The 14,278-nt window shown below is 51.3% G+C and overlaps 1 protein-coding gene across 8 annotated transcripts in view; it reads left to right on the forward strand.

Moving 5' to 3' along the window:
• The window catches only part of DLGAP2 (DLG associated protein 2), a 781,526-nt gene that overhangs the window by 722,326 nt on the left and 44,922 nt on the right, over window positions 1-14,278 (forward strand). For all 8 annotated transcript variants that reach the window (XM_086703047.1, XM_086703052.1, XM_086703050.1 and 5 more), the window contains one exon: window positions 2,006-2,225. In XM_086703047.1, coding sequence (XP_086559173.1) covers window positions 2,006-2,225 — 220 coding nt within the window. The remainder of the gene's footprint in view (window positions 1-2,005; window positions 2,226-14,278) is intronic.

Genomic DNA, 14,278 nt, shown 5'->3' on the forward strand with positions numbered 1-14,278 from the left:
TGTGTAGTCAGGAAATGTCATGTTTCAACCCAGCAGGTGTGTGTCCCACAAGCTTCGTCACTGGGAACGTGAGGCTGTCACGATGGGAGTGTCGTGCTTTGTCCTGACCCTGATTTGTCTGCCCTTCTCCAACTTCAGAAACCTTCCTCTGGTCTTTTCTGTTGATGCGACCCAGAGATTCTCCTCCTCACACTGGGGGCCAGGCAGCCGGCCTGCCTTCCTCCCCCCCGACACACACATACACACACACACACACACACACACACACACACACACTTTCCTCAGCCATCTCCAGAACCAGAGAGGGTTATGCTCGCTCTGTGAAGGGGGCCACTTCCCAGCATGTCAGGAGCCCCACGTGGTGCCAGGCAGGGCCACGTCCAGGTCTGCAGTTAGAGATTCTGGAAGAAAGCAGGTTTTCCTTCCTGTTGGAGGGGAGATCAGCTTCTCTCGCCCGCTTTCACCCTGCAAACAGGCAGAGCACACGTACTGAGCTGGTGTCTTTATCTGTGGGCATCACGCAGGGTGTTCTGGAAGTCGTGGGTGGCCTTCCCGGCAGTGGGATAGCACATTGGGACATTGGGGTGTGAGAGGCGGACACAGCAGGTGCAGGACGGAGGCAGGACGATGACAGCAGGGGTGCTGGGTGTGGAGAAGCCACCTGAGAAGCGGGGCAGACGTCCCAGGCGGCGTGGGCCCCTCCGAACACCCAGGGCAGGAGGGACGGGCCGGGGACTGATCTGGAGGGACAGCAGAGGCCACGGGGTGCCCCCTTAGCCCTCGCCGCCTCCCTGTGCACTGAGCCTCCCCTCCCAGCCCCGGCGGGTGCACGGGGACTTCACCAGCAAGCATCCCACCCGTGCACACGTGCTAACCCACGCGTGATTCCCCCGAGGGGTGTACCCAACACAGGAGTAGCCGGGGAGGGTTCATTTATCAACGTCCCTTTCAGCCTAACACGTGACCCACCCCGAGAGCCCTGCCCGCGGACCCGTGAGCCTCCCGTCCTCACTGATGAGTGGCTAAGCCGTTAAGCTTTTCTTTCCTAATGTCTCATCTGCTCTGTACCCTGTTCTCTTCATCCTGGCTCTCCTGCGCACCTCCCTTCACTGGGCACCCAGATGAAGCCTGTAGGTTTGGCTCTTGGGAAACGCACAAGGATCACTACCCAGGAATGGCAGGAAAAGTGTGTCCCCTGCTAGCGCTCACTGACCCCATGCAAAGTCCCTCTAGCCAACCCAATGGGCGTGCCCCTGTGTGCCCAGCACCTGCAATCCCGCGCCTGTCCAAAGCCTCGATGTTTTCTTAACACATTTGGACCTTTTAGGTTCCCAGGGTGACTCTATACCTGGAAATTAAATTGCAGGTGTGAAAACTATTACTTCACCTGCTAAATTGTCAAAGGAAGTGAGTCTCCTAACATCCCAGGCCGAGCAGCAGCATGGGCAGTACGCACATGGCACAGGCTGGTGACGAAGCGATGGACAGCCCGCTGGCCGTGTCTTTCTCTGCTGGACCCGCGGTCCTGCTGCTCCCCTGGGGAGAAGGAGATGAGCTTCCTGCCAGATGTGTGCTTGGTTTCCACGACGATGCATAGAGGCAGGCTCAGCTCCTAGAGTTGCTGGGCCATGGACAGCCTGGAATGGTGACAGAGGCGCCGGGGTCAGGACGGAGGGGGGACCAGCGGCGTGTGCTCACTGACCGCCCGGGTGCCGAGCTCCACCCGCGTCCCGTCTTCTGTCCTGGGCGGTTCCAGCAGGCCACCCTTTCAGCCACCCTCAGGGGCCCTCAGAATTTCAGGAACATCTCAGAAGTGACATTTTTCTTAGTGTTTGTGAGAAATAACCCAGTAAAAGCCCTTCCCTCAGCTTAATGGAGCCCCAAGGCCAATTTCCAATTAACTCTGCTGAAGAGACAGTACCTCAAGGTCAGGGTGAGTTTTGTTCTTTCTTTTTCTCCCGTGACCTGGCCACATCTCGCCATCACCTGTGCATTCTTGTTCCAGATGAGCGAGGCAGAGATGAACGGGCAGTTCGAGTCAGTGTGTGAATCTGTCTTCAGTGAAGTCGAGTCCCAGGCCATGGACGCCCTGGACCTTCCCGGATGCTTCCGGACGCGCAGCCACAGTTACCTCCGAGCCATCCAAGCTGGTTACTCCCAGGACGACGAATGTATTCCCGTGATGACGCCCTCCAACACCACCCCAACTGTCAGGTCCACAGCAGGTAAAGCCGCCCTTTCCGCCTTCCTGGTGAGAACCATGCAGGGGTGCGGTCTCCATCCGAGAGGAGCAGGCGCACCTTCGCCGCACGCGCGATACACTCTCCGAATGTTTGGTAACTTTCCCAAATTGCATTTGTCCCATTTTCCTATTTGCAACGGTCTTTTGAAACACTTCTTTTGTCGATAACCTTTCTTTTTCTCAGAATGCAATCTCTTAGGTATCAAAGTTCTTGCAAATAATCAGGTATAACTTCTGTAAAGTTTTCTGCAGGAAAAAAAGTTTAAGGGCTGACATTTAGAAAGTGACTGTGCTTTAAATACCAAGGTTTAATAGACTGCAGTAAAACTCGAGCAGACGCGCAGTGACTCCGGGGCTCCCTCACCTTCTCCTCCCGTCTGAGTGCCGCCTGGTGGGCAGATCCCTAAACATGATTCACCACTTGGAGCAGATCCTTCCTTCATGTAAATTCACTAATCATCCCCTTCAGTGTCACAGTTTGCTTCCATTCTTATGGAAAACCATATCCACCCCTTTGAAAATTTACCGCCTACACGAAATATCAGCGCCCAGTATTTCCCTGCGCTGTTACTGTTTCTGTAACATAATGAATACACATGGCCTGGAGAAACCATAAAACACAGCAAGCAATAAACGTTCGCCGAGCCCCACGTAAAGGCCAAGCGGAGAAAGTCAGAAACGGGCAGAGTTGGGGAGCGAGGTCATCTGAACGCTGTCGGAGCAGGGAGGGGACAGTCTGAGAAGAGAGCTGTGGGGGCGTGGTGGTGACGAGGAGCAGGGTGAGGAGGAGGGAGGGCTGCAGCACCTCAGGGAGGGGCATCCCCACCGTCCTGCCACTTCGGGAGAGGACGGCACGTGGTTGGCTAGCAGCAGACGGGAAAGGACACCCTGGACGCCAGCCTTGTTTCAGGATGCTGGCCCTCGAGCACCTCAGGCTTGTCGACTTGCTGACTCTCAGATTTCAGAAGTAGCTGTGAATAATTCATCAAAGGGCATGCGTGTGTGGGTCCTCAGTGATCTTCTTGTGTGGCAAGGGGCACCCAAGTGGAGGGCTGGTGACACTTCTTGACCGTGAAGCCTTGGGGTGTTCGGAAGAGGCGCACAGGACCGTGGGGTGCTGCGCCCCCAAAGCACAACTCTGTGGAGATGATAGGGCAGTGCCTTGGGCATGCCCCGTGTGACATCTGTCACTGATGTGCCACTGTGATGGGGCCTGTGGGTGGTGGGGCTGAGCCTCCGGGCCTCCTCCTAGGTGCCCTGTATCTTAGGAAGTCCGTGACACCCTGCAGCGAGGTCATGGACCACCCCCCACACTGTGGCCTTTGTGGGAAATGGCCACATTAGGAACTTAGGGAGGTAATGAACTTCACAAGCACTGCCTTTTAAAAAGTACACTTTTGGAGATCTTTACTGATCTACTCGCCAATATTTGTTGAATGTCTCGTATAAGCAAGTGACAGGCCCTTTCACAGTCTTCAGAAATGCTTTGAAACGATAATTACCTGGCAGAAAATGACTTTATTGTGTTTGTCGTTATGGGAGAATAAAAATAAGATAGTTTTCATAGAGATCACGCAAGAACCCATGCAGAACTCACACTAAAATTCTGATTTGTGTCATTTTCCCGAATATGTTGTTGTGTTCCCAAAATGTACGCACCAAATAAGTCCCAAAACATACTTCCCTCCAGAGTTTCTACCAGACCTTGGCCTAGTTATGGAGCCAAGATCTCCTCCAGGCCAGAGGGGACAGGGCGCAGACTTGGGGAAGGGTCTGAGAAACAGGTGACCTGCTGGGAATCTCATTCTGCAGACACGGAAAAGGGGTCATTATTCCACCATTTCCGGTTTTACCCTAAGCACTGCATATATTTTTTTCATTTTTTTTATGTTTATTTATTTCTGAGACAGAGAGAGACAGAGCATGAGTCGGGGAGGGGCAGAGAGATAGAGGGAGACACAGAATCCAAAGCTGTCTCCAGGCTCCGGGCTGTCAGCACAGAGCCCGATGCGGGGCTCGAACTCACAGACCGTGAGATCATGACCTAAGCCAAAGTCGGTCACTCAACCAACTGAACCACCCAGGTGCCCCACACTGCGTATATTGATAATCTCACTTCCCAGATAGAATTGGGAGGGTGTGCAGCAGTTGTCTGGTTAATAAGATGAATGAAAAATCCCTACCTGCAACATCATAGAAATACAAAAGTTTGGGGGAAAACCATCAAACGACCCAGGATGTAAACGCCCGCTAAGCTTCCAATCTGATTCAGAGCTTCGTGTCTGAATCTTCGAGGCAAAATGTGATCTCAGTCATTTTATATTAAAATAGTTAGAAGATCGTAGAGCAACGTTGACATTTCATAGTTACATGGGTAGGTGTGTGTGTGTGTGTGTGTGTGTGTGTGTGTGTGTGTGTGTGGAGAGGGAGAGACAGATTATTTTGACAAATTGATTTTCTTTTATGGTTCTAAAACTCTCTTGAAAATAATTCCAAAACAAGCTATTTTCAAAATCATTCACAGTGATTATTTGGAAGTCTCGGATGTATCTAAATATGTTTCTTTTTGCGGCTTGAAAAGTGGAAGCTGCTGTCGTGAGGCTATGTCCCCTTGAACAAGGATGAACGTGTGATTTTAATATGCATCTAGTAGCCATTAAGTATCAAATATGTGCATGAAAGGTTTATTAAGAATGTGAAAATATGTGTCAGACACTCTAGTTTAAACACTGACAGGTGGGTGCCACCAGGAATGGGTGGCTGGCTAGGAGTGACTGGATGTCACCTGTTTTCTCCCTCGGCCCTTAAAGGCACGTGGAGATTCAGCCGAAACAGAGTCCGCTCCTGTGCCGTCCAGGGACCCCCGATAGGCGTGGACCACGTTTCTCCTGCACTGTCTTTCATTATAAGGAATACACCTATCGATTAGTGTCCTGTCCTTAAAAGGAGCGGTTTTCAAAACATCTAACTTTCATTTCACACATGCTTTCTTTCTCGTCGGTGAAATGATTTATCAGAAAGATTTACTTGTCTAAATATGCATTTCACCCAACTTTTCTAGGGAGAGCGTGTCATTGATATTATGGAGGAAAATGCTATGACATTAGATTATAATGATTTTTCTCTGGGTCAGAAGTTCTTTCAACAAGTGTCACAGCTGATTCTAGAAGTCATTAAAACAAAGCGAAAATCCATACAAAGCATGAACAGAGGAAACAGCCATAAATTTATTTTTATCCTGTTGTTTATATTTCAATAATAACCTGTCCCTCAGGGGGGCATGTAAGAATCTGCTTCCAAGATGTCCTGGCTTCTAGGGTCTGACCGCCTTCCCAATACGCCTCCAGCCACACGGCCCATTTCCGTCACCCACCGCATCTCCTCGGACTCTGGCACCCTTGCCTCCCTCATGTAAGGGCTGTGATGCCATCGGGCCCCACACGACCCAAGGGTGGCGTGTAAGGTGACATAGTTATGGTCCCAGAGATTAGATGTGGACATCTGGGGGTGTGGGCATCCAGACCACCCTAACAGGACTGCCACATCATTATAGTAAATATTGGCTGGGCGCATGCGTGAACGGATGGACGGATGGACAGATGGACAGATGGATGGAGGAGGTCTTCTCTGGAACCACGCCAGGAGATCTTCCTCTCAGTCACACAGACGCATGGGGTGCCCACTGCTCTGCTGGGCGTGTACTAAATCCAAGCTCCTCCTGCTGACGGGAAACCAAATCCAGTCGAGGCTCCTGGCCAGGAGTGTCACGAATCCCCTGACCTGTGGAAAGGTGACATGGAGGGCTCTCCTCCATGCTCTCCTGGAAGCGGACGTCCTGCCACAGCCACGTCTCTGACCTCATTGCCACGTGTGGCGTCTGAGGTTCGGGGACAAGGGATGAAGACTGGGACGTTCGCATCCTTTGTGGGTCTGGCCGTGGTGCTGAGATCCGTGGAGGTTAGCAGTTGTGTCTGCAGAGCTCTTACGTGGCGGCTCCCCCTGGCCTGTGGACTTGCACGTCAGAAGAAGTCAGGATACGCCGCCTGGATACAGAAACGTTGGGACATAGTCTGTGCGATTCTAATTGCCTGTGATTCCTTGGACTATATAACCTCCGGGTCAACGAGCGAAAGACAGCCTCCACCCTCAGGACCAGTGAGCGGAACTGTGCAGTTACCTGGACACAGAGGAGGGGGCCCTCAGTTTACCTGGCTGGTGGCGGGCAAGCCCCAAGAACGCAATGTGCTCTTCCCTCCAAAAGCACCGCGATTCGAGTGTTTCTCGCCTCTTAGACACATGCACCCATCCGCTCACCCACAAAGGAGAGCAGTGTGAGTGACCCCGTCGTGTGGTCCAAACTTGTCAAGGGGATGAGTCGTGGTGGGACTGACACTAGACCCACAGACTCCAGACTCACGGTCCAGGATTCTTCTTTACGACTCTCTGCAATTCACTTCATCCCTTGCCTAAAACGGGGAGGGGGGAGGTTGGAGGGTACAGGTGCGTGGCGGTTCAGTCAGAGATCCACGCGGGAAATTCTGTGCCGCCGTCACGACAGCAACGACGACCTTAGTTACTCTAAGAGTTGTTTAACTTCTTGGAAGGAAGCCAGCCAAACTGGTCCCTTCACACCCCGTAAAGTGAGTACCCGGGGGTGAACAAGGAAGCAAGTGCCTGTGTGCGTAAGCCGATAGCTGGGCCAGGGAGTCATTCAACCACACGGTGGGGGCCACGGAAGCTGCCTCGCGTGCCCTGCGAATATCCACATGCTCCACCGCGTGACCCCTCTGTGCTGCACGCCCGTGGCGTGCTCCCTGGGCCTCTGCATGGCCTTCTAACTGGCCCCCCTCTTGGACTTCTCATCCGCTGCCCACCCCACACTACACACTCCTAGGATCTTCTTTCTAAAAATACGGCCCCCCCAAATTAATAGAACAGAGTTAAATACAATATAAATCATAGCCCGACACAAACATACCCGCCTGGCACTCTCTCTCTCGGCTTCCTGTTAGCAGCGAGTGAAGGGCCATCCCCTGTGGGGCCGTCTGACCCTGGGTGACCTGACCCAGGCTCGCCCCACAGCTCCCCGTCACCTCGGCTGGTACCCACTCACCTGAGACCCTCTCACTGCCGAGCTTTGCACACGCTCTGCCCAGCCCAGAACTCGCTCCCCTGGCTTTCTGTATGTAATTCCTAGCTATGCCTTAAGATGCAACTGTGAAATCCTTGCTTCCAGGAAGCCTTCCGTGATTCATTCTCCTAATCAGTTTAGGTGCCACATAAACTCCTTCCTCCCCACTCCCTGATCAGACAAGTTCCAACAAAAAAGTATTTATTAAAACCAAGAAATCCCAGCGTTCATTTATTTTTAAAATGAACTTCCTTTTAAAGATGTAGAGATGTTAGATGCCCAAAACTTGAGGCTATGGTTATATTCACTATTTCATATACTTATAACATCTCATAAATATATTTGAAAAACATTGATATTATAGCTTTTATTCCTTATAACATGTTAGTTTAAAAAGCATTATATTGAGACAAGTTATAAAAATTCATAAAATTCATAAAATATCCTGAGAAGGTTGAAAAGAAAATGCTTTTCCTCTCTCAGGAAAGAAAATACTGTAGCAATGCAATGCTTTTAAATCACATCTCCAAAAGTCAGTATTTAGTTTTCTTTCTGTGCGATGATGTAGGATATAAATTAATGTTAGAAATGAGAAGAATCTGATCAGAAAGTCCTATGTATACCTTTGAGTTTATGATTATCCAGACCTAATAATTTCACATATGCTATCTTTAAAACGCACTTTAAAAATTACGATTCATTTGTTACTTTTGTAACTTCAGATTCTTTTCTTTGCTTATGGATTCCAAGAGACACTTAAGACAACTTAATGTGACAATTTTGGACTTACTCAAAAATGGTATGGTTTCTGATTAGGAGTTCCTAGATTCTGGAGAATGAGCCTTTTTTTTAAAAAAATTATCCTTTGGTTAGTTAACTATATGTTAACTAACTGCAATTTAAATTAAAATTTGAAAAAAAAATACCCAAGCAAAGGATGAACTGAATCACAATACTGATGTCAGTGTTAGTTAGAACTGCTCACTTTATTTTTTTTTAATTATTTTTGAGATAGAGAACGGGGGAGGGGCAGAGAGAGAGAGAGGGAGACACAGAATCTGAAGCAGGCTCCAGGCTCTGAGCTGTCAGCACAGAGCCCGACGCAGGGCTCGAACTCACAGACTGTGAGATCATGACCTGTGCCGAAGTCGGCCACTTAACTGACTGAGCCACCCAGGTGCCCCATTTGTAAAAATGAATTTAAATGGAAGTTTCTTACCCCTAATTATTATGAATTTGACATGCACTTTGTATTAACTATTAGGTTGAAAATAAAACGTAGTTCAAAAAATTACCCTTTGAAGCATCATCCGTGTATGAAGAGAATCAGGCTTCTTGCTTCCAGCCCGTCCTGGCCACTCCGGCCCTCCTGCTGTGTCGTGCACACCCGGTGGAGTTTTGCTCTGCGCTGGTGGTTGAGGACGAAAGTGTAGTTGTTCTGAGGAATGTTAGAAAATTACAAGTATGACACCTGACGGTTAACCTTCTGTGTCACCTTGACTGAGCCAGACATTTAGTCAAACACTATTCTAGGTGCTTATGTGAGGGTGTGTTTTTTGTTTTTTGTTTTCTGCTGAGTCAACATTTGAATCGGTAGACGGAGAAAGCAGAGGGCCCTCCGGGTGGGCCACACCCAATCAGTTGAAGGCCTGTCTAGACCGAAACGCTGACCCGCCTATGAGTAGGAGAGAATTCCTCCTGCCTGACTGTCTTCAAATTGGGGAATCAGCTTTTTGCTCCCTGGAAACTTGAACTGATACGTGGACTGTTGCTGGGTCTCTGGCCCCCCAGCTTCGGGCCAGTGCAGCATCCACTCTCGCGGGGCGCCAGCGTGCTGACTCTCCCTGCACACCCTGGGTCTGGTCAGCCCCCATACTGCATGAGCCGGCTCCTTACGCCAAATCTCTGGGTGAACGTACATGGACCTCCCTTTGCGGTTCTTCTTCTCACACAGCCCCAGCCCATACAGTGGGCTCCCAGCGTACTTCCGTGGCTCCCTAGTTAAAATGGTCAGACTAGTAGCTCAAAGGGTTTTTACCAACAGCCCTTCACTCTGGCACATGACTTAGATGTTAAAAAGCTAAATCAGAAACTGTTGTCCTCATGGCTGGGGACAGGGGAGGGTTCGTTAAAATGAAAGATGTCAGGGAGCCCGGGTAGCTATGTCAGTTAAGTGTCCAACCCTTGATATTGGCTCAGGTCGTGATCTTGGTTCATGGGATCGAGCCCCGAGTGGGGCTCTGTGCTCACAGCACAGGGATTGTCTCTCTCCCTCTCACTCTCTCTCACTCTCTCTCACTCTCTCTCAAAATAAATAAACAGACTGTAAAAAATGAAATAATAGAGTGAAACGTGTCACGGATGTCAAAAAGCTACATTTGTGATATAAACAGGTATCCAAAAGTGTTAAAAACCCCATTAATTTCAGAAATATCCAGGTGACAGGTGTTACGCGGCTGCAGGGAGGTGGCCTCCAGGACGACAGGCTCCCCGTGGGAAAGTCTGGCCGAGGCTCGGACGGGGCGTTAATGTTTGCTACCTTCCAGAGCCCACACTCTCCCCGCGGCCGTGGGCACCAACCAGCCAAGGAAATCCCGCCTGGCTGTGCACACCGGGGCCTGAGATCGGGTCCCGGCCACCAGGACTGTGTGCCACGAGAGGGGGCTAGTCAGCCAGGCCTGTCAGGAGCAGAGGGAGCCAGAAGGCACAGGAAACTCCAGTTTAAAAAGGAGAAGCAGGGGTGAGTGCTGGATGAGCCCGCAGGGAAGGGAGAGAGAGGTCAAGCTTCAGAAGTGACCCAACGCTCAGAGGGCACACAGCCTCGGCTTGTGGGGCTCGCCCGGTGTGGGCAGTCGGGGCTGCAGAGGTCTGCGGGGTTAAAGGCCTGTGGTCCCAGGGACACAGCATCCGTCACGCTCTCCCGGATGCGTCCACACTGGGAGGAGGAAGGTGGCCACACCCTGTCGCTCTGTTGGCGGCCGCTTGCTCCGGAGCTGATGTCCCACGTGGAGGCCAGGGCCCGAAGCGTCCCTAATACATTCAAGACTCGAGGCTGAGTGAACGTAGGTGGGTTAAATAGCGGGTCTCTATCTTTACTAACCTCTGACTGGAGGAGTCCCCTCGGCTACGCACCAGCACACCCACCTCCCCGTGACTTGGTCAGCACGGGACTCAGACGGCGACAACCCTCAGTTCTTGGCGCTGTCTCAACACATCCTTTGCGTTCATCAGGCTTTGAAATCCCAGAAGTCGTTAGTCCTGACGCCAGTCTCGTTACTGCACCGGTGCGCACGTTACCGCAAAGGTTCGGTAACTCTGACGACTGTATTTCCGCGTAGGCTTTTTAATCCTCTGCATTTTATGTTCTGGGGTTAAAACATTCTCTTGAGAAGGAGTCAGTGGGCACTGCGCTGCTGAGGGGTCAGAGCTCGCGGGAAGGTCGGGCGCCCTGCTCTGGCCACCACGCGTCACAGTGGGTGTGACGCGCTCTGACCGCCAGGCGTCACAGTGGGGTGTCTCTCCCCACAGCAGCAAGGCCAGATATGCTCAGTTTTCCATATTTGTAGTCGTTGGTTTTCTTGTAGATAATTGCTATCAGAGCTTTTTGTTTGTGTGTTGTCTTCCGCTACTAAAACGTAGGGGCTATGAGAGCAGGCACCTGTTAGGAGTGGTCAGACGTGCTGTCAGAAACATCCAGAACAGGGTCCACACGTAGAAGGGCTTGCATGCATCACACGAGAATCACCCTGCATGTTCCATGGCTGGAGGGATTTGTCGGACTCACACAGATTATCCTCACGGGATAGCTTTTCCCTCGGCTGTGTCACACCCAACACCAGGGTAACAACATGGACCCTAAGGAGTCTCAGGGGTGGGTTTCTTCCCCCCGACACTGCTGGTCCCACAGGACATGCCTCGTCCCAGGTGTCATATCACCCCCAGTGTGGCAGCAAAGCACCGTGGCATGGGAAGCCCATGCTTTGCTCATGGCGGGGGTCTGTCACGGTGAGCTGGTCACAGAGGCGTCTCCGGCTCAACCCAGCAGCTCCAGTGACACCAGCTGGCAACCACAAATCCCATTATTATTTCCAACAGCACTGGTACTGACGAGCTGGGACATCCTGCCCGAAGCAGTCACAAACTCCGTTACAGGCCATCATTTATCTTTAGTTAACGTACTTCCCAGGACTGACCGAAGGCCACGCCTGTGCTGGAGGCCCTTGGGGAGACTGTCCAGGTGAATTTAGGGCCCCCCAATCTCCTCATCTACCCCCATGCGGCACAGGACTCCATGGATATTTGCTGAATGCATAAATAATGGACTTAAGAATCTACAGCTTATAAAATATTTAAATCCATTTACATGAACAGTTTGCACTGACTTAATATTTTAAATTCAATATTTAAGCCCTCCCCCCACGTACTTGGCTATTATCTCCAACATCTAGATGGGTCTTTTTCTTTTAGATCTGCTGCTGTGGGCAGCCCCAGTTGACAGGCACCCACACATCCTCTAGATGGTCTGTGTGACATATGATTCGACCGTCTACGACACAGACGTGCAAGGAGCAATACAGTCATTTATTTTCTTAAATAAATCCAACCCCAGTTCTGAGCGCCTTACCCTCGTGCCTGACACACCAAGAAACACAGCCTCCGTCATTTTGGGGTGAGCCCAGGGCCGAAACAATGGCACGGCTCCCACAAGGCAGCAAGGCCCTTGGGATCCCGGTACCAGCTGACCAAGATCCCCGTGTCCCTGCAGAGGGGGCCCCTCGAGTCTCGTGGATTTCACGGGGCTTCGTCAGGACTGCGGCTACCCAGAGGCGCACGGGGGCCTCTCCCCGGCTCCCACTGCCCTCCTCCGAGCCTCTGCTCTCGTGCCTCGCCACCCAGACCCCCAGGCACTCTCCCTGTTGAAGCGAGGCTGTCACAGAAATCAGGCCAAGGTTACCCTGGAGCTGGCTTCCCCCAGCAAAACCCCCAAGAAGTGGAACCCCGGAGCTGGTTTGTGGTGGGAAGGGCTGTAGGAGAGAGACAAGCAAGTTATACCCTAAAGATTACTGTGCAGAGCAGGCCTAAGCAGAGGCCTCTCCAGGATGGGCAGCCGTGCTGGTGACTCCTTCCTCAGACGACATCTGACGCCTCTGAGAACGGGCCCTCCATGGCCCCCTAACTACAGAACACTGCCTGTGACCCTGCACAGTAAGAATTACTCAGGCATGTGAACCGAATTTGAGGGAACCACCTTTCTCTAAAGTTCCAGATGGCCGAAAGGGAAACACACATATGTCAAAAAATTTTTCTAAGTGAAGAAAAAATTCCATCACTAACTTCCTTTTGCCTTCAGGAAGATTCCAGAGCCATTGAAAACTCTGCGAGTGTTAGCTGCCTATCACCTATTTCTAGCCGTGGGATCAGGCCACACAGTGTATGTTTGCTCTTTTTAATGGTCCCCAGTTTGGAGGAAAAGGTTGAATGCGGTGGATTATTTTTGAGCTTACTCTGTGAACTGTTGTTCAGACGCTGAAAATGTAGAGTGCTGCACACACACAGACACACACACACGGTGAACTGGGTTTAGGCGTAAGGACTTGGATCATGAGATTTGTGCCTCTGTGGATACACGTGGTGAGGAAGTCGTCAAATGGAAGACAGGAAACATGCCCCGTGCGTAAAGCATTCCCCTTTACAATGTTTCATCACATTGCCGTATTTCCTCCTGACACAGCCATGAGGATCTAGGACCAGGCTGCGCTTCTTAAACATCAGTGATGAACAGAAGGGCTGGAAAGGCCCAGGATTGATCCCGGGGAATATCTATGCCTCTGCTGCTCCATTGTGGTGTTTTGGATGCTGCAGAGGAAAGAGATAGGAGGTCTGAAGTGATCGATCAGATCAGGTGCTCTCAGGAGTGTAAGGAAGACACCTAGAAGGAAAAGACTCATCAGCGGATCAAGGGGAAGCCCTGTGCTGGCGTGGGCACCTACAGGGCCGCTGACGGCCCCAGCAGCAACCGCACGCGGAGAAGACCCAGAGGGTTCCATTTCCGGTGTTCAGGTCGTCTGGAAACTGTCTCCATCTATACTGGAGACCTGGCGCTTTCTTGGCCAGCGTACCGGTTCCAGGAGGCCATTCGCTGGCTTCCGTCCGATCAGTCACACCAGCAGCCGAATCAAAGCCACAAGGATTTACCTCGTGTCTAACTTGTGCAACATACCGGAGAGGCACTTTGTGCGGTGCAAGGAGACAGAAGGTGAAGCAGAGCGAGACAGTCCAGACTCGTGGGCAGACGGAAGGATAATGATCGTGTTCAGAACTTTGCCACCAACACTGGCTGCACAGCATTCAGTCCTTGCTCATGATAAATATTAAGTGATCTCAAAAGGTTCTATGATTCAGGGAAGAGTCGAATGCTTCTCTGAAGATTTGCAGCACGAGCTTGGATCTTAGATCCTAACTGTGAGGACACAGGAACCTGCTCCCTCCTGCTCCTTCTTGCACCCTCAGATTTGGTTGTCTCTGGAAGGGTACTCCTAAAAGACCTACCTTCTGGCAAATGGCACTAAAAAAAGATGAGTTACTTTGGCATTTGGGGCTGCGCAAGGGGCAGACACTGTGTGCTTTCGAGAGATCCTCAGGGAGTCTCCGTCTGCAGAGGTGCAGGCGGACGTACAGACGTTGGGACTGATACTGCTGCTTCAGACGCGCATGCCCAGCAGGAAAATCCGCACTCAGCATGACTTCGGGATCACGTGGCCGGTATTTGGGGGAACGGTGCTAACGTGGAAAGGCATTCACGATCTCCAGTGTACAGCCCGAGGTCCACGTTCTGGGTTACGAAGGTCATCAGACTCTGCAGACACTCGAATCCCCAACCTCTGCCCTCTGAGAAGGGCCTGGAG

The sequence above is a fragment of the Puma concolor genome, chromosome B1 (assembly GCF_028749965.1).
Source record: "Puma concolor isolate L17-30 chromosome B1, mPumCon1.1.hap2, whole genome shotgun sequence".
NCBI lineage: Eukaryota > Metazoa > Chordata > Mammalia > Carnivora > Felidae > Puma > Puma concolor.